The sequence below is a fragment of the Saccopteryx bilineata genome, chromosome 2 (genome assembly GCF_036850765.1).
Source record: "Saccopteryx bilineata isolate mSacBil1 chromosome 2, mSacBil1_pri_phased_curated, whole genome shotgun sequence".
Lineage (NCBI taxonomy): Eukaryota > Metazoa > Chordata > Mammalia > Chiroptera > Emballonuridae > Saccopteryx > Saccopteryx bilineata.
Genome location: NC_089491.1, coordinates 312868569 through 312889057, shown reverse-complemented (window position 1 = coordinate 312889057; position 20489 = coordinate 312868569). Strand labels below are relative to the sequence as shown.

At 46.3% G+C, this 20489-nt stretch overlaps 1 protein-coding gene across 3 annotated transcripts in view; it reads right to left on the bottom strand.

Moving 5' to 3' along the window:
- Window positions 1-19669, bottom strand: part of SMG5 (SMG5 nonsense mediated mRNA decay factor) — a 38104-nt gene extending 18435 nt beyond the window's left edge. For 2 of the 3 annotated variants that reach the window (XM_066261832.1, XM_066261833.1), the window contains exons 1-7: window positions 19444-19669; window positions 9776-9874; window positions 9136-9259; window positions 8656-8812; window positions 6121-6210; window positions 5079-5168; window positions 4327-4405 (exon numbers count right to left, since the gene is read on the bottom strand). In XM_066261832.1, coding sequence (XP_066117929.1) covers window positions 4327-4405; window positions 5079-5168; window positions 6121-6210; window positions 8656-8812; window positions 9136-9259; window positions 9776-9874; window positions 19444-19517 — 713 coding nt within the window. In that variant the 5' untranslated portion in view covers window positions 19518-19669. Of the gene's footprint in view, window positions 1-4326; window positions 4406-5078; window positions 5169-6120; window positions 6211-8655; window positions 8813-9135; window positions 9260-9775; window positions 9875-10260; window positions 10399-19443 lie in introns of all 3 variants that reach the window. The other variant, XM_066261834.1, reaches the window with a different exon arrangement.
- Between the last annotated feature and the right edge of the window lie 820 nt (window positions 19670-20489).

Below are 20489 nucleotides of genomic sequence, written 5' to 3'. Positions count from 1 at the left end.
AAATAAACACATAAAATATTTTTTTAAAAAGTTTAAAAGCATAGCACACTGTTAGGGTCATAGACTTTGCAGCGAGACTGACTCAATTTGGAGACTCAGCTCTATCTACCATGTATTAGCTGTGTGACCGTGGCAATACACGTGTTCTCTCAGGCTTCATTTCCTCATCTATATGTAGGGACAATATCAGAGTACAGTGCCTGACAAAATTGTGTGATGCTCAGTATATTTTTTAATTTTTTTTTTAAGAGAGAGAGAGATACAGACAGGAAGGGAGATGAGAAGCATCAACTCATAGTTGCTGCACTTTAGTTGTTCATTGATTGCTTCTCATATCTGCCTTGACCAGGGGATGCCAGTTGAGCTAGTGACCCCTTGCTCAAGCCAGCAACCTTGGGCTTCAGGCTAGAGACCTTTTGGTTTGGGCTCACACCAGTGAACATGGGCTCATGTCTATGACCCCACACTTAAGCTGGGGAGCCCACACTCAAGCTGGATGAGCCTGCACTCAAGCTGGCGACCTCATGGTTGCAAGCCTGGGTCCTCAGCATCCCAGATCAATGCTCTACCCACTGCGCAACATTCTGGTCAGGCAAGCCTTTTTTTTTTTTTTTTTTTTTTTTTTTAGATTTTATTTATTCATTTTTAGAGAGAAAAGGGGGGAGGGAGAGAGAGAAAGAAAGAGAGAGAGAGAAGGGAGAGGAGCAGGAAGCATCAATTCTCATATGTGCCTTGACCGGGCAAGCCCAGGGTTTTGAACCAGTGACCTCAGCATTTCAGGTTGGTGCTTTATCCACTGAGCTACTACAGGTCAGGCCAGCCATTTTACAAAACAAAACAAGCCTGACCTGTGGTGGCTCAGTAGATAAAGCATCGACCTGAAATGCTGAGGTCACCGGCTCAAAACCCTGGGCTTGCCCAGTCAAGGCACATATAGGAAACAGCATGATTTAATGCTTCCTGCTTCTCCCTCACTCTTGCCTCTGTACCCCCCACAAATAAATAAATATATATATATATATATATATATATATATATATATATATATATATATATTTAGCTCTCTGGTCCACTCTTGTGTCTATCTCTGACATCTGGTGAGCTCTTTTTTTTTCTCTCCCCATTTTATTTATTTATTTAATTTTTTTGTGGCAGAGAGAGTTAGAGAGAGGGACAGATAGACAGACAGGAAGGGAGAGAGATGAGAAACATCAATTCTTCGTTGTGGTTCCTTAGTTGTTCATTGATTGCTTTCTCATATGTGCCTTGACCAGGAGGCTATAGCAGACCGAGTAACCCCTTGCTCGAGCCAGTGACCTTGGGCTCAAGCTGGTGAGCCTTGCTCAAACCCGATGAGCTCGCGCTCAAGCTGGCGACCTCGGGGTCTCGAACCTGGGTCCTCCGCATCCCAGTCCGTAGCTCTATCCACTGTGCCACCGCCTACCTAGTCAGGCAAAAAAATCAATAAATATTTTAAAAGACAAAAACCTTTTAATTATTAAAAATCAGGCATAAATAAAAAAATAAAAGAGGTATAAAAGAGATACATGTTGAGAAGTAGGTTTTATATCTCTTCAGCCCTTTAAATCTTGGGGGACAGGGTATTGTTGGAAGAGGAAAGGACTAAATCCTGCTTTGAACAATTGAATATTGTAGAAGTAACTCTGTCAGTTTCTAGGTTCAGGCTTTAAAGAGACTAGCAGATTCTACTTCCAAGTATCTCAGGTCATTATTCATTGTCGGAGCCTTGAGCCACCATGTAAGAAGTCCGTCTACCCTGAGGAAGAAACCATATGAAGAGACCCTGAGACTACAAGGAGAGGGAGAGGGGTCCAGCTGAGCTCACCCTTCAGACATATTCGACCTCCAGGTCAGCTGAATATCAATATTAATCCTGGACAGTGACACCAAGAGGAGAACTGCCGAACTGAGCCCTACCCACATGCCTCACCCCTGCCTGAGATATGTAACTGTTTTAGCATAGGAGAGAATCTTCCTGGGCACCTCCTACACCTGGATGCACTTGGCTCTCTTTGGAAGTGACTCACCCTAAATCATAATCCCGAGTGTGAGAAGGAACCCAGGACAATGATATTTAGGGACAAATACAGTGGTACAAGGCCAGTCTGTACTGAAAGGAAGAGAGGCACTGCAAGAGCAAATACTTTGTTGATAATAGGGAACAGGTTCACTGGACAAGCGAACCCAGGATCACGGCACAAAGAATTTTAAGGCAGAATTCGGTATTTTCCTTTACACTTCAGTATTTGACCACCTAAGCTATGAATACCATTTTATTCCTTTACTTTGAAGCTCAATTGCCAATACAAGCTCTCCTAGAATAATTGGATCCACAAGTACACTTCAGCCCTGATTTGATGACAATGGTGAATTTCCCCGTTTCCCTGGCAGTTCATTTCTCACTATAACACAATCAATGGCATTCTGGTTTACCTTTCAGTCTCAGGTGCATTTAGTGATGGTGACTCAGTAACTGAAGCCTAATCAACTTTGAGTGCCCTGAAAAAGTGTTGACCTGCCGTGGCCAGGTAACTCAGTTGGTTAGAGCATCGTCCACATACGCTAAGATTGTGAGTTCAATCACCAGTCTGGTCACGTACAAGAATCAACCAATGAATGCACAAATAAGTGAAACACAAATTAATGTTTCTCTTTCTTACTCAAATCAATAAAATAAAGTTTACCTAAAACTAATAATAATTGTACATCACTGTAATTGAAAAATAAAAAATTATTATTTTTATTTTTATTAAGTGAGAGGCGGGGAGGCAGAGAGACCGACTCCCACATGTGCCCGCACCAGGATCCACCCAGCAAGCCCCAAGTGGGGTGATGCTCTGCCCATCTGGGGCTGCTGCTCCATTGCTCGGCAGACAAACTATGTATTTTAGCACCTGAGGTGAAGCCATGGAGCCATTCCCAGCATCCAGGGCCAATGCACTTGAATCAATAGAGCCAAGGCTACTGGAAGGGAAGAGAGAAAGAGAAGGGAGAGGGGGAGGGGTAGAGAAGCAGATGGTCATTTGTCCTGTGTGCCCTGACCAGGAATTGAACCTGAGACATCCACATACCAGGCTGATGTGCTATCACTGAGCCAACTGGTAAGGGCTTTAAAAATTACTTTTAAATATGTTTTCTGCCCTAGTTGGGTAGTTCAGCCTGTTTAGAGCATCATCCTGATATGCCAAGGTTGTGGGTTCAATCCCCAGTCAGGGCACATATAAGAATCACCAAGGAATGCATAAATCAATAGAACAAATTAATGTTTCTCTAGCTGTCTTTTTTTTTTTTTAAAGATTTTATTGATTGATTTTGCCTGACTAGGAGGTGGTGCGGTGTTGACCTGGGATGCTGAGGACTCAGGCTCGAAACCCCAAGATCGCCAGCTTGAGCAAGGGATTACAGACCTGACCCATGGTACCTGGCTTGAGCCTAAAGGCCAGTCTTTTTTTTTTTTTTAATTCATTTTAGAGAGGAGAGAGAGGGAGAGAGAGAGACAGGAGGGGGGGAGGAGCTGGAAGCATCAACTCCCATATGTGCCTTGACCAGGCAAGCCCAGGGTTTCGAACCGGCGACCTCAGCATTTCCAGGTTGACGTTTTATCCACTGCGCCACCACAGGTCAGGCCTAAAGGCCAGTCTTGAAGCTCAGGGTCTCTAGCCTGAGTGCAACCAAGGTCACTAGCTTAAAAAGGTGTTGCTTGCTCAGCTGGAGCCCTCTAGTCAAGGCACATATGAGAAGCAATCAATGATCAACTAAGTAAGTACCACAACTAAAAGTTGATGCTTCTCTCATCTCTCTCCCTTCCTGTGTCTCTCTCTCGCTCGCTAAAAAATAAAATAAAATAAGATAAATTAAAAATAGTAAGCAAAAATTTTTAAATAATGTCTTTTTTTTATCCTAAGAGCTGAGTGTCAGATCTGGGGAAGCTGGTTCCCCACATTATCATCACCGTCACCTCCAAACACTGAAGCTCTACAATTCTGAGGTTCTTGTCAGAGGCTATTACTTTAGTAACATTTTACCAACTCTGTCAAATTTATTTCCTTCTTCAAGACAATAATCCTATATTTTGCATAAGATAGTGAAGAGCTATTTTAGCTGCCTAATAGCCTATAAACCCAGGTGGCTGTATGAAAAGCAGCAGGACTGTGTCAGAATGACCCCAGCAGGAGGGACCTGTCAATCATAGCATTCCCCTATCTATTTCAGCCAGGAGCTAGAGAGGGATGAAGGGAAGAGGAAAAACAAAGCAGGAATGGCACAGATAAGAAAACAGGGCTGGGGAGAGCAGCAAATACTCACCAGCGTAAGTAGCAATACATGGCTTCCACATTATAGTACTTGCTGCCTGCAAGGGTGCCCAGCTGGTTGAAGGGCATTCCTGGGGAGATAGAAAAGTCAAAAAGTCACACAGCCTGTAGCCACAATACTCACCCAAAGCGGCCAGGCCCAACCAAAACTAAGCATTAGAGAACTCATGGGGAGAAAAGCTGCATCTTTGCAAATGTCTAGGTGATTAGCAGCTTAATCTTCCTCCAGGGGATTATCGATTATAGACTCACTTCCTATCAGTCCTGCCCAGCAGGACAAGAATTTCAGCATTGACGGGTCTCATTCCTTCAGTGGCATATATGACTCTTCTAAGGTTGACAGAATTCCCTGGAGCCTTCCTCTCTAACCTAGCTGTTTCTTACCTCTGACATGCCTTTCTCTAATCCCCATTTCCTCCTGTAATGAAGCCTAATTCCCCGTGGGGGCAGATGGAGTCCAGTCTCCTCTTTCTATCCAGACCTCAGAGACAAGGAAAACATCTCTCTTCCATCTCTTCTCCCTCCCTCCTTCTTAGTTCCAAACTCCCATATCTCTTTCCCATCCATCATCTTCTGAATGCACATCACAAGGGGGACAATGCATAACCAAGGTGAAACACAAGAGAACTGAGTGAGGGGAGGACCAGGGGAAAGTGAGTGTGGCCTGCCTGCCTGCCATCTCAACATTATCTTCCTCTTGGGAAATGATGCTGGGTTAGAAGGCCCAAACAAGGGTCCACTTACCAATCTGGGGAGCTACTGACAGGGCTTGGTAGTAAAATCTCTCAGCTAGAAGCTCGGTGTCTACACCAGCTAATTCATTCTGATACCGTGCTGCAGGAGAGAGAAGAGGAAGAGAAATGCGATGATTTCATGTTTCAGAAAATCTCTCTCTCATCTGGGAGCCCACTTTGAGGAACTGTAGTAAGAGCCTGGGAGGAAGACACATGAGCTAGGAGGCCAGCTGCCTGGGTCTCTAGCACAGTCTTAAATGTGCATGACTATGAGCAAATTGTCCAACCCTCTCCTTCTCACTAGTAAATTAAAAATGTAAACAATACTTAGTTTGTAAAGTAAAGAAGCTCTTCTTAACTATCTCTTCCCAATTAAGGAAGTTGCAGCATTTATAATGACTTAGAAAGACTTCTGATATTTGGTTCTGGAATGTAACTGCTCAATCCTAGAGAGAAGACATTACTGATGACAGTGCTCAGTCTACTGTAAAACAGCTGATTCCTGCTGTGCACCCTGCTCTGAGGGTTCCAGAAGTGGGCTTGGGGCTGGAGGAGAAGGAACCTCAGGTCAGTAAAAGATAATGTACCCAAAGCCACACCCCAGCAGCCTAATGATGACCCTTTGTCTATTAGAACTGGAGACCCAGGAGCCATAGAAAGAGTATTTCTCCATTTTGAGAAACATTTGTTAGGCAGATAAGTCCTCCCTGGAGCCTGACTTCAATTCCTCTATGAGTCCATGGAGAGAAAGAAAACAAACAAACAAACAAAAAAAACACAAAGAAGAAATTAAAATCTTCCTAATACACTACTAAAACTAAGTTATCACCTTGACTTTCTCAAAGCTCAAAAACATTTTCCTTCTTCCTGTATCCTCTGACTCATGGAAGAGCAGTGAAAAGGGAACATTGTAAGCATACAAAAAAGAAAGTTATCAGAGGCCAAACTACTCCTCCTGCTCTCAAATCACAAAAGGGTGGAACCAACAACTGAAGCAACTAAAGCCTGTCCTATAGCCTAAAACAGAGGAAATGAAAGATTCATTGTCTTACACAAATCCCCCAGGTACACTAGACATCGGTGGCATGCCATCTGTGCCCAGTCCATCTCCTTCCCAGAGGCAGACACTGGCTTCTTGCATCCTGAGAAAGAGAGAGAGATTTATGAACCCATCCTTCTTCCCCTACCTACGGGGAAATACCTTCCCTAGGTGGAGAAAGGAACTCAAGAATCAAGGGCTAGTCTTGGAACACTGTCTTACAGGACAGAGAAGACACTCATCCAGGACACAAAGGTTTTGCAGGTAAGACTCATTCATAGGACAGGAAGGAAAAGGAATAGAAGAAGGGCTAGGGTCCTCAACCTAGCATAGCTCCCTGGGGCAATGTCATGTGATAAGTCATCACAGGAAGGCATCTAGAAAGGAAGAAGAGGTGAGGCTCAAGTGTCAGGACAGTCATAGGTGCCTTGGGTAGATCACCACATAAAGGTAAAATGTTTGGGTCAAGAAGGGAAACATGCCCAGGAAGAATGGAATATAAATGAGGCCAAGGTAAATGCTCAGCTTCTGCCTACGAAGAGAAGTCCACAGAGGAGACAGTAGCAAACTGAACAGTCTAACCAGGAAGGAACATGGTACACTTGCCTTGCCCGAGGATGGTGATGGCTGGGCTCTCACCTCCTCGTAATTTCAGTTCAGAAAGTCTGAGCTCACTGGGAGGCAGTTTCTCATGTGCTGGGTACTGGTCTAAGAGTCTTACAATAACAACTTAGCTGAGCTTCACGGCGACCCCGTAAGGTAGCTACTCCTCTTCCTCCCATTTTATAGCTGAGGAAATCAGTCATACAGCAGGTGAGTGACAGAGTCAGGACTCAAAAGGTAGTCTGACTCCAGAGACCATCCGTTTATCTATTCCATCTTGCTGCCACTCTCCTGGGGGTGCAGCTCCCATTCTGAAAAGCCCTTCCTAATGTTTTCTATAGAGGCATCTCTTAGTTGGCTGAATGGAAAAAATATCAATTCTAAAGAGAAAAACTAAAGTAGTTTGGTGAACCAACCTTTTTTTAAAAAAAGATTTTATTTATTCATTTTTTGAGAGGGGGAGGGAGAGAGAGAGAGAGATGGGGGGGAGCAGGAAGCATCAACTCCCATATGTGCCTTGACTAGGCAAGCCCAGGGTTTCGAACCGGCAATCTCAGTGTTCCAGGTCGACGTTTTATCCACTGTGCACCACAGGTCAGGTGGGAACCAACCTTTTGAAGTAAGGGTTCTTAAACTTTTTTTAGGCTACACACCTCTGGCCATCTGGTATAAACCTATACATGATGAATGTTTTGTTTTAAGTGAGAGGAGTAGAGATAGTGAGACAGACTACCACACACACACCCCAACCAGGATCTACCCAGTAACCCCCTCTGGGGCCAATGCTTGAATCAATCAAGCTATTTTTAGTGCCATAAGCTGCTGCACTCAGACCAACTGAGCTATCCTCAACACCTAGGGCCCATGCTGCTTTAACAATCGAGCCACTGGCTACGCAACAGGAAGAGGGAGAGAAGGGGGAGGGAGGTGGAGAGAAGTAGATGGTCATTTCTTCTGTGTGCCCTGACTGGGAATTGAACCCAGGGCATTCATACACTGGGCTGATGATCTATCAACTGAGCGAACCAGCCAGGGCTGTTTTTTAAAAATGATATAGTTTTTGATCTAGAGAAAGAGAGAAGGTAGAGAGAAAGAAAACAAGAAAGAGAAAAACATCAACTTTGTTGTTTTACTTATTTATGCATTCATTGGTTGATTCCTGTATATGCCCTGAGCAGGGATTGAACCCACAACCCTGGTATATCAGGACAATGCTCTAACCAACTGAGCAACCCAGCCAGGGCTAAATGATGGTTTTAAATGCACAAAATACTGTAATGTGCTTCTAACCAGAAAATGCTTCCATGTGGTGGCACGAACACAACCTCCATCTCTGACACACAATGTCTATGTCCTGGTGGGGGCAGGAGCATGGGGTTGGGGGAAAAGAAGGGAGTATAAAGAACAAGCGAAGCTGGAGGAAGAGAGAAGGAGTACTAAAGAGTGGCTGAATTAAAGAGAAAACTACCAACTAGAAAAGGAGGTAAACTGTAGCTGCCGATACTTGATGGCTATAAAGAGATTTGTATTATATTCAAAGAATGTCCAAAATATCCCCAACATTTCTAAAAATGTTAGTACTTTCATCAAACACTGAGAAACAATCTCTGAGCTTTAAAGAAACAGTGCCAGCCAATTTCAACTGGGAGAAGAAAACAAATGCTATTAATACCATCTTCCAGTGCCAGACCTAATCTAGATCATTCCACCCCTCCTCCTGACTCTGCATCAGTCTACAATCCCAGACCAACAGAGCCTCTCTTTTATTAAGATCTGCACCCTAATTCATATGCTCATTTGGATAAATCCAAACTTCACAAACCATTTGTGGGTCTTGCCAGATTCCTCTCTGCCTGGCTGGGTCACAAGCTACCTGAGAGGTAAGAAGAGCAGAGGTAGAGGCTATGAACCTGCTCCTCAAGTCCACTTTTCACATTTCACTAACCTATGAGGGGGTCGGTGACATGGGTCCAGTCGATGCAGCACTGCAGCTCAAGCTGGTAGTGGGACTGGATATAGAGAAGGAGATGCTGATAGAAGCCAATACCTGCAACCAGGTGTGTCCTGTAGGCACATTCCAAGGTGCTCCGGCTGTGGATATGCTAGATTTGGAAAGGGAAGGGGCTGACTAAGCAACAAGCTCAGGGTTCCACTCCCCCCTCCCTAACCTTTTTCATCTCACTGAGGAAATAAACTTCACATCTTGGCTCTGGAACTTTATCCACATCTGCTCTCAAGCACGAATTGCCCCATACCCTTAGGTCTCCCCATCTGGGATCAGGCTCCCCTCCTTCCCCAATCCTAATTCTATCTAATGCCCTCCTGTCTCCAATTATGCTATGGCCCACTTTCCTGGCTGTTTCTTCCTTCCTTAGCTTCCCCTCTTTAGACACATTTCTTTCCAATACCTAGGATCTCCCCTTACCTTTTTGTTAGTCTTGATAAGCTGGATAACTTCATAGTATACCTTTCTCCATAGCAGCTCCTCAGCCTTCCTCCCATAGTCCACTGGGTGCAGGAACATAAGCTTGACACAAAGTTCACGCAGCCTGGAAGGATGCAGAGGAGCATGAGACTGCCCATTGGTGAAAGACACAAGAACTGAGGGCAAAGAGGCACTGACCAATACCCTGCTGACAAATCTTGGGGCCTCCCAAGAGACATTAAGGCTCAATAAGTATGACCCAGGACAATAGCAGTGCTAGAAGATAGTAGAAGCCCCAAAAGATAGGACAGTAAGAATTATAACAAGTTTCATTTTCTTTCCCTGTACCTTTCTGTCTTTTTTCCCCCTCTACCTTTTTAGCCCCTTTTTCTCCCTTTCATTATGTAGTATGGCCAATTCCCAACTCAAACGCCAATCTATGGCTCCAGTTTATTAGATGTAGAAGCTGCAGATAAAGGGAGAGATCCCCATCTCCTTTCTTAGGAGGGCCAGAGACTTCAGAGACCATCGTTGTACCATGAGGACAGGAGATAAGAGAGAACATGTGTCTATATGTGATGGTTTTAGGTGAAAAGAGGTAGAAAAACTGTAAGGATCTGTGATTTAGTCTCTAGCTTACTTGTTCCTCAGGCTAATGTTCTCTGGCTTGAATACTTCTTGATAAGCAGTTTTGTTGCAAAGGATGAGGTCAAGTCGATGCACAGCCTCCACCACAGCCCTGCAGGGAAATACAGGCAAACAGTCCCTGAGCCATGTACAGCCCACCTAGGATGCTAGGGCACTGACCCTCAAGAATTAGGGGTAGGGAAATGGGAAAGCTATAGGTTGATCTCTGTATAAAACAAGATAAATAGTCTCCATCCTGATACAGCAGCCCTCCCAGGGGTTATCTGGCAATAACAGAGACAGTACTGATTGTCACAATTGAGAGTAGAGAGGAGTTGCTACTGTCATTTAGCTGGTGTTGCTAGACACCCCACAATACATGGGACAGTTCACCACAGTAACTATCCTGCCCAAAATGTCAACAGTGTCAAGGAAGAGAAGCCCTGTGGTATGAGAAGGTGGACCCTCTCAATGGAAAGAGCATAGGCTGTGCCTGACCTGTGGTGGCGCAGTGGATAAAGCGTCGACCTGGAACGCTGAGGTTGCCGGTTCAAAACCCTGGGCTTGCCTGGTCAAGGCACATATGGGAGTTGATGCTTCCTGCTCCTCCCTTCTCTCTTTCTCTCTCTCCCCTCTCTAAAATGAATAAATAAAGTCTTTTAAAAAAAAATAAAGAGCATAGGCTGTGATCCCAGGCAGAAAATACAAGGTTTGAACCCTGGCTATGCCTTAAGAACTCTGTAACTTTGGGCAGCCAATTACCTAATCTCTTTAAGTCTTAGTTACCGTGATAAAAATGGAGAAAAAAATAGCAGCTACCTCCGTGTACTGTTGTGAGAATTAAAATAATTTACACACAGCATTGGTAAATGGTGGGCATTTAATAAATGATGGAATAAATGAATTATTAGCCTGACCAGGTGGTGGTGTCAGCCTGGGATGGTGAGGACTCAGGTTTGAAACCCCAAGGGTGCTAGATTGAGCACGAGTTCATTCAGCTTGAACATGAGTCTACCAGTTTGAGAATGGGATCACAGACATGATCCAAGGTCGCTGGCTTGAGCCCAAAGGTCACTGGCTTGAGTAAGGGGTCACTGGTTCGGCTTGTGCCCCAACCCAGGTCAAGGTACATATGAGAAAGCAATCAATGGCCTGACCAGGTGGTGGCGCAGTGGATAGAGCGTCGGACTGGGATGCAGAGGACCCGGGTTCAAGACCTCGAGGTCGCCAGCTTGAGCTCATCTGGTTTGAGCAAAAGCCCACCAACTTGAACCCAAGGTTGCTGGCTCCAGCAAGGGGTTACTCGGTCTGCTGAAGGCCCGTGGTCAAGGCACATATGAGAAAGCAATCAATGAACAACTAAGGTGTTGCAACGCGCAATTAAAAACTAATGATTGATGCTTCTCATCTCTCTCCGTTCCTGTCTGTCTGTCCCTGTCTATCCCTCTCTCTGACTCTCTGTTTCTGTAAAATAAATAAATAAATAAATAAAAAGAAAGCAATCAATGAACAACTAAGGTGTCACAACTATGAGTTGATGATGTTTCTCATCTCTCTCCCTTCCTCTGTGTTCCCACTCCCTCTCTCACACACACACACAAAAAAGTATTATTATTATGTATGGGTGTATTATCTATGACAGAAAGGAAACGTATTCCTAGTATAAAATTGTGCTTTGGAAGCTCGGTTGGTTAGAGCATTGTCTTGAAGCTCAGGATGCCAGTTTGATCTCTCCTACTCTCTCCCTTCCTCTCTCTGAAATCAATAAAATAAACATAAAAAAAGAAAAAGACTGGCCTGACCTGTGGTGGCGCAGTAGATAAAAGTGTCAACCTGGAATGCTGGCGTTGCTGGTCTAAAACCCTGGGCTTGCCCAGTCAAGGCACATATGGGAGTTGCTGCTTCCTGCTCCTCCCCCCACTTCTCTCTCTCTCTCTCTCTAAAATGAATAAAATCTTTAAAAAAAAAAGCCTGACCAGGCGGTGGCACAGTGGATAGAGCATTCTACTGGGATGCGGAAGGACCCAGGTTCGAGACCCCAAGGTCACCGGCTTGAGTGCAGGCTCATCTAGTTTGAGCAAAAGCTCACCAGCTTGGACCCAAGGTCGCTGGCTCGAGCAAGGGGTTACTCGGTCTGCTGAAGGCCCGCGGTGTCAAGGCACATATGAGAAAGCAATCAATGAACAACTAAGGAGTCACAATGTGCAACGAAAAACTAATGATTGATGCTTCTCATCTCTCCGTTCCTGTCTGTCTGTCCCTGTCTCTCTCTCTGTCTCTGGAAAAAAAAAAAAAAAGTAAAAGAAAAAGAATAGTGGGGTAAGAAAAAGTAGTGGGGAAGGAGGGGGCACAGTTCCTAAGCTGCCTTATCATAGATCTTCTGGATTCTGCTGAAGGGATTGTTTAATACAGAGTGTAGGCTCTGGAACCAGACTGCCTAGGTTTAAATCCTGGTTCTAATTCTTACCAGCTATGTGGTCCTGTGCAAAATACCTAAATTCCTATGTCTCATTTCTTCCATATATAAAATGGGAATTGGCCCTGGCCAGTTGGCTCAGTGGTAGAGCATTGGCCCAGCATGTGAATGTCCCAGGTTTGATTCCCAGTTGGCACACAGAGGCACCTATTTGCTTCTCTACCCTTCCCTCTCTTGCCCCAGCCACCGGCCTGCAGCCATGGCTTCACTGGAATGAGTTGGCCCAGGGCGCTGAGGACGGCTCCATGTCCTCTGCCTCAGGCACTAAGAAGAGCTGGGTTGCTGAACAACAGAGCAATGCCCCAAATGGGCACAGCATCATCCTTTAGTGGGCTTGCCAAGTGGATCCCATTGGGGTGCATGGAGGAGTCTGTCTCTCTGCCTCCTCTCCTCTCACTGAATTTAAAAAAAAAAAAAAAAAAGCCCTGGCCGGTTGGCTCAGTGGTAGAGCGTCGGCCTGGCGTGCAGAAGTCCCGGGTTTGATTCCCGGCCAGGACACACAGGAGAAGCACCATCTGCTTCTCCACCCTTCCCCCTCTCCTTCCTCTCTGTCTCTCTCTTCCCCTCCCGCAGCAGAGGCTCCACTGGAGCAAGGATGGCCCGGGCGCTGGGGATGGCTCCTCAGCCTCTGCCCCAGGCGCTAGAGTGGCTCTGGTCGCAACAGAGCGACGCCCCGGAGGGGCAGAGCATCGCCCCCTGGTGGGCAGAGCGTCGCCCCCTGGTGGGCGTGCCGGGTGGATCCCGGTCGGGTGCATGCGGGAGTCTGTCTGACTGTCTCTCCCCGTTTCCGGCTTCAGAAAAATACAGGGGAAAAAAAAAAAAGCATAATGGGAATTAACATTATCACCTACTATATGAGGATTAAATTAGTTAATACAGAAAGCATTTATAACAGTGCCTTTAAGTGCTCAATAAGTATAAATCTCCATCTTTGTTATAAGGGTGAGGAGGAGATTCCAGACACTAACAGAAAAGGACAAGGAAACTCTATGGATGGCTAAGAAGTGCCAGAGGCAGGTGTCATCTCTGGAAGGGTAAAACCCAGAGATGACAGACAGCAGCTGTGTGAACAAATGAATCAGGCACAGCTCTGAACACAAAAGCAACCAAAAACCAAGAAGTGATGATTCCCAAAATAATCCAAGGTTGTTTCAGAACACACGTGCTCCCAGGCTAAGGAAAGCGGGTCACAGCAGGTGAGCACTTTGTGGGGGCTCAGGTGGTACACCATAAAAGCTGCCCGTTACAGGGCAAAGTGACCCCCAGAACCCAGATGAGTGGGTGGGATGGTAATTAAGGCCTTCTCACAGGCAATCTTGAGAACACAGCATTTCTGCAAACACTTTCTGGGCTGCCTAGAGAAGGGGGCCAACTCCTTTTAGCAAGCCTGGCCCTTGATGGCAGGAGCAGTGTCCGGGAACAATCAGTAATTACTCTATACCAGCTTAATCCCCAGGGCAGGTTGTTTTTTTTTTGGGGGGGGGGGTATTGATTTTTAGAGAGAGGGAGAGAATAAAGAGTGTGCAGAGCATCAACTCATAGTTGCCTCACTTTAGTTGTTCATTGCTTGCTTCTTATATGCTCCGACCGGGCAAGCCCAGGGTTTTGAATCAGCAACCTCGACATTCTGCACCAACGCTTTATTCACTGTACCACCACATGCCAGGCCTCAGAACAGGGCTTTTAACTTCAGTGCCATAGGAAGATGTAAGGACTATGTATATATTTTTGTGGAGAGGCTCCAGAGCTCTCCTTAGATTCTCAATCCAAATAAGGTTAATAACCACTACTCTGCCTGACCAGGCGGTGGCACAGTGGATAGTGTTGGATTGGGATGCGAAGGATCCAGGTTTGAGACCCTGAGGTCGCCAGCTTGAGAACAGGTTCATTTGGTTTGAGCAAAGCTCTCCAGCTTTAAGCCCAAGGTCACTCACTCTGCTGGAGCCCCTCCCCTCCCGGTCAAGGCACATATGAGAAATCAATCAATGAACAACTAAGGAGCCACAACAAAGAATTGATGTTTCTCATCTCTCTCCCTTCCTGTCTGTCTGTCCCTATCTGTCCCTCTTTTTTTACTGTCACAAAAAGACAAACAAAAACCCCCCACTAATCTAAGGTCTAATTGCAAATTCTTTTTTTTAGCTTTCAATTTTTCTTTCTTCTTTTTTTTTTGTATTTTTCTGAAGTAAAAAGTGGGGAGACAGAGACAGACTTCTGCATGTGCCCTACTGGGATCCACCTGGCAAGCCCACTAGGGGGCGATACTCTGCCCATCTGGGGCATTGCTCCGTTGAAACTGGAGCCATTCTAGCACCTGAAGCGAAGGGCCATGGAGCCTTCCTCAGCACCCAGGCCAACTTTGCTCTAATGGAGCCTTGGCTGCAGGAGGGGAAGAGACAGAGAGGAAGGAAAGGGGGAAGGGTAGAGAAGCAGATGGGCACTTCTCCTGTGTGCCCTGACCAGGAATCGAACCCAGGATATCCACATGCCTGCCAACACTCTACCACTGAGCCAACTGGCCAGGGCCTAAATTTCTATTTCTAATTTATTTTCTTGACATTGTTTCAAGTGTCCCACTCACTATAACATCCTCTAAACACATCAATGCCCCATGCAAAGTGCTTTCCATCCCTATTTCCCCTCTTCCCCACTTTCCTCTGGCTATTGCTACCCTGCTGTCTGTACATATGTGTTATGTAAATATGATTTTGGCTAATCCCTTCACCTTCTTTTATTCCATTCTTTCTTCTCCCTTCCCCTTGACAGCTGTCCATCTTTCCTCTGTGACCCTACCTGTTTCTATTTTGTTCCTCAGTTTATTGTGTTCATTATACTCCACATATAATTGAGATCATATGGTATTTGTCTTTCTCTGCCTGGCTTATTTCACTTAGCATAATACCCTCCAGGTCCATCCTGTTGTTGCAAAATGTAAGATTTCCTTCTTTTTTATGGCCGAGTAATATTATATTGTGTAAATGTGCCACAGTTTTTGTTGTTGTTTTCGTGGCAGAGACAGAGTCAGAGAGGGGGACAGATAGGGACAGACAGACAGGAAGGGAGAGAGATGAGAAACATCAATTCTTTGTTGTGGCTCCTTAGTTGTTCATTGATTGCTTTCTCATATGCACCTTGACTGGGGGGCTACAGCAGACCGAGTGACCTCTTGCTCGAGCGAGCGACCTTGGGCTCAAGCTGGTGAGCCTTGCTCAAACCAGATGAGCCGGCACTCAAGCTGGCGACCTCGGGATCTCGAACCTGGGTCCTCCACATCCCAGTCCGACACTCTAGCCACTGTGCCACCACCTGGTCAGGCATGCCACAGCTTTTTTATCTTCTCATCCACTGATGGATACTTGGGCTGTTTCCAGATCTTGGCTATTGCAAACACACTCCCATGAACACAGAGGTGCATATCTTCTTTTGAATTAGTGTTTTGGGAATCATAGGATATATCCCTATAAGTGGGATAGCTGGGTCATAAGGCAGTTCCATTTTTTTTAAAAGATTTTATTTCTTCATTTTAGAGGAGACAGAAAGAGAGAGAGAGAGAGAGAGAGAGAGAGAGAGAGAGAGAGAATGGAGGAGGAGCAAGAAACATCAACTCCCTCATGTGCCATGACCAGGCAAGTCCAGGGTTTCGAACCAGTGACCTCAGCATTCCAGGTCGACACTTTATCCACTGTACCACCACAGGTCAGGCTAGGCGGCTCCATTCTTAATTTTTTTTTTAAGTGAGAGAAGGGGAGATAAGAGAGTCAGACTCCCCACATATGCCCATCTGGCAAACCTTTTGGCTGATGCTTGAATCAACCAAGCTATCTGCTATCCTCAGTGCCCAGGACCAATGCTGAAACCAATCAAGTCACTCTCTGTGGGAGAAGAGGGAGAAAAAGGGGAGGGGGAGGGAGCAGATGGTCGCTTCTCTTGTGTGCCCTGACCGGGAATCAAACCAGGGAGATCCATATGCCAGGCTAACACTCTACCCACTGAGCCAGGGCTCCATTTTTAATTTTTTGAGGAAGCACCATACTGTTTTCCACAGTAGCCGCAGGAGTCTGCATTCCCACCAGCAGTGCAGGAGGGTTTCCTCTTCTCCACACCCTCACCAGTACTTGCTTATTGATTTGTTAATGAGAGCCACTCTAGCAGGTGTGAGATTACTGTATATCTCATATGGTTTTAATTTGCATATCTCTGACTAGTGTCATTTAGCATTTTTTCATATACCTATGGGCCTTTTTACATCCTCTGTGGAGAAGTGTCTATTCAGGTCTTTTGTCTATTTTTTAACTGATTCCTGTCTTCCTGGTGTTGAGTTTTATAAGTTCTTTATAAATACTGGGTAATCATAAATTCTTAAACCTCAGTGGACTCAGTACTTTTTTCTCCATTCCCCATCAGACCATAGCTCCTCCACTAAACTGTAATCTCTTTTAGAACAGAATCACAAAAATTGTCCTGTGTCTCATTCACTACTGCAATTCCAGGCCAAGCAGTATTGGGTTTTTTTTTTTAACTTCTTTTTAATTTAATTTAATTTAATTTTTTTTTTTTTTTATTTTTTCATTTTTCTGAAGCTGGAAACAGGGAGAGACAGTCAGACAGACTCCCGCATGCGCCCGACCGGGATCCACCCGGTACGCCCACCAGGGGCGACGCTCTGCCCACCAGGGGGCGATGCTCTGCCCATCCTGGGCTTCGCCATATTGCGACCAGAGCCACTCTAGCGCCTGGGGCAGAGGCCAAGGAGCCATCCCCAGCGCCCGGGCCATCTTTGCTCCAATGGAGCCTCGGCTGCGGGAGGGGAAGAGAGAGACAGAGAGGAAAGCGCGGCGGAGGGCTGGAGAAGCAAATGGGCGCTTCTCCTGTGTGCCCTAGCCGGGAATCGAACCCGGGTCCTCCGCACGCTAGGCCAACGTTAATTTAATTTTTAATTAATTAATTTTTATTTATTCATTTTAGAGAGGGGGGAGAGAGAGAGAGAGAGAGAGAGAGAGAGAGAGAGAGAGAAAGGGGGGAGGAGCAGGAAGTATCAACTCCCATATATGCCTTGACCAGACAAGTGCAGGGTTTTGAACCGGCAACCTCAGTGTTCCCAGGTCGACGCTTTATCCACTGCACCACCAGAAGTCAGGCTTCTTTTTCATTTTAGAGAGAGGAGGGGAGGCAGTGACAGACTCCCGCATGTGCCAGGACCAGGATCCACCCAGCAAGCCCCCTGTGGGGCAATGCTCTGCCCATCTGGGGCTGTTGCTCCATTGCTCAGCAACAGGGCCTTTTTTTTTTTTTGCTCCTGAGGCAGAGACCATACTGCCATCCTCAGCACCCAAGGTCAACTCACTCGAACCAATCAAGCCATGATTGCAGGAGAAAAAGAGGGGGGGAGGGGTGAGAAGCAGATGGTTGCTTCTCCTATGTGCCCTGACTGGGAATTGAACCTGGGACATCCACAAACCTGGCCAATACTACTGCTGAGCCAACCGGCCAGGACCAAGCACAGTGTTAAAAAAAGAAAAATATTTTTTTAAGTTAATTGGCCTAATTAATTTGTGCTTGTATTAGTTCCAGCATCTCTTCTCCAGCTGCCTTTTCTTCTGAGAGACTTAAAAAACTTCAGAATTTCATTTTTGGAAACAGCTCACCATGTAAATGTCCTGAATTTACTAAAGCTCTGAGTAACAGTTTCATGGTCTAACGATAAATTTATCCTGGGCACTGAAATCAGACCTCACTCCTCCAGTTCCTTCCATCAGTCACCGCTGCTATAATAAAGAATAAAACAGAGACCTGCTGCCTCAAATTTCTACCCCGCTAAAGTCAACAACATACAATTACAGTCAGAGATACCCATGTGCACACATGCAAGCCACACATACAAATACATCAGCTTAAATCAGTCAGTCCTGTGAAGGTACCTACTTGAAAAAGAACTACATTTGACAATGATTAGAAGGATGACCAGAGCCATTACCAAAAGCTGGAGACAAAGAATCCTGCAGACACTGCCCATGCTCTGTCTGAAGGCAGTGCTGACATTTGGCAGCATGACAAGGCACACGTGCTACCCCAGCCAATTCCTCACTAGGACTGCTTGGGGCAGCCCACAGCGGCAGCCCAGGGGCTGCTGGATTGGATCACTTTTCTATTTTGGGAGCAGCCTATACTACCCCATCTTTTGACTTACAAAGTCAGAGCAGGCAGGATGCCTACTCAGAGGAGGAAAAGACACATGCTCTTGACTCTTTCACTGCCAAGATGGGGCCCAGGGTTCAGCGGGCAGTCTTCTCATGCAAACAGTTCTGTTCAGTAGAGCCTGAGCCTGAACCCTACTCCCTATTAGAAAGCAGAAAACTCAGCTTGATTTCTATGCTTCATTCTATTTCGATCCAGTTCTACAGCCCATATTCTAACTGCCCCCCACAAAAAGTCCTTGACCCAGGGTGGGAAGAGTTCATACTGGCCTGTTCCCAATAGAGGGTTGAAGATGTTGAGGAGTGTGCATAGCACTGTGGAAATCAGAAACTAAGAATGTAAGTTGCCTGGCAAAAGACTGCTGTCATGAGGTTGGCAGGACGGCAGGAATCAGGAGTCCCCTGAAATGGGGGCTACCATGACCTAAGGCCAATCGCCTCAAAGTCTTTCATGCCTCTTTCGGTTCAACCGTCTTTCCGGCCTTTGTTTTCATTTAGATTCCGAAAAATTAGAGCCATAAGAGGCTTCAGAGAGTATTACATCCAAATCTCTCCTTTTAATGATGAGAAAACTCATTCCTAAGGTCACACACAGAGTGAGAGGTGACAAGGCAAGGACCTGAACCTGTTTCTCTCTCCAGTAAATCCTACAGGCTTCTTAGCACTATTCCCTTCCGGGTTTCTCCATCTCTGACCCCACGCTTTACCTTCCCAACCCCTCAATTCCCACCTTCTTACCCAAATCCGCAAAGCTCGGTGCCTATACCTAGCTCACCGCGCACCGCGGAGGGGAGTCCTCCACGTGCTTCTATCCAAACCTCTCAGCAACCCAATTCCCACTTTCAGCTCCATCACGGATTACGGGACCCCGCCCCCCGCCCCCTCCAAAACTGCAACCTCTCCTTCGCCCGCACCCCAGCCCCGCATGCTGGCACCAGCCGCCCAAAGGCCCCAAACCTCGCTGTCCCCTACTTCCCTCCGCAGCTGCACTCACGCTACGGCCCCTCTCACCGGTAAAGTCGCTTAGTGTGAAGGACTTTAGCGTCGGGCTCGCTGCTCTCCCCTGTGGCGGGGCCTTGGCTCATGATGCCCGGATCCGGGGATGGCTCCCGGTCACAGGCCCCCGCCACCCACCGCTACTGCTACCACTGCTGTCTCCGACCGTAGCCGCAGCCGCCACCACGACCGGCCCTGCTCGGCCGCCATCGTTGTAAGGTGGCTGCCTGCGACAGCTCCTCCTCTTCCTGCCACATCTCGCGATAGCAGCTCCACAGTTGCGGGCCAGTGGCCTGCTGCTACCAAATCTCGCGAAATTCGTTTTCCCTCCCGGGAAGTTGCCCGAACTAACTTCGGGCAGTATAGCCTCCTTCGGGCTTCCTCAAGTCCTTAAGGAAAACTTTATTGACAAAGCTACCAGAGAATGAACAGTGGACCCAGTCAACGGGCTGAATGAAGCTAAGCAGGATGCGGTAGATGGGCTCATGCTGGGAGCTAGGACCATGACTTTGCTTTGTCCTACAGTGGTTATTTAGTCCATCATTCTGCTCCCCCCCACCATTTGAGCCAAGTACTTTTTAGATTAGAGTGATTACAAGTCTGCCTTTTTCCCATTATTTAAACGAAACAAAACAAAACAAAAATGTATGTGAAATTTTTCTTATAAAGAGCCCAACAAAACAAGAGTAAGGCATTCCAAGACGTGACTTGTACAGCGCCTTGGCCCTTCAGACTCTCCCTCTCAAAGATTTCCAGTCCAGCAAACATTTATTGAACACCTGCTCTTTTCCGGCCTCAAATGCTGGGTTCTGGAGACAAAAATGTACAACCCTTATACACCTCCCCACACAAAGCCCAAATGACTTTAGAAAGGTAAGGTCCCAAAGGAATGAGGAACCACTCCCTCATGTTTCTGTCCCCCCTCCCTCTGTCCTCCCACTGAAAAGATCACCTTGGATTCCTGGATTCCTATTGCTTTCTTGACCTTAAACCTAAGCTAAAAAGCAAGGTGTTTCGGGTTTTGGGGTGCTGTGTACACGATGTAGTGGAAACATAAATTT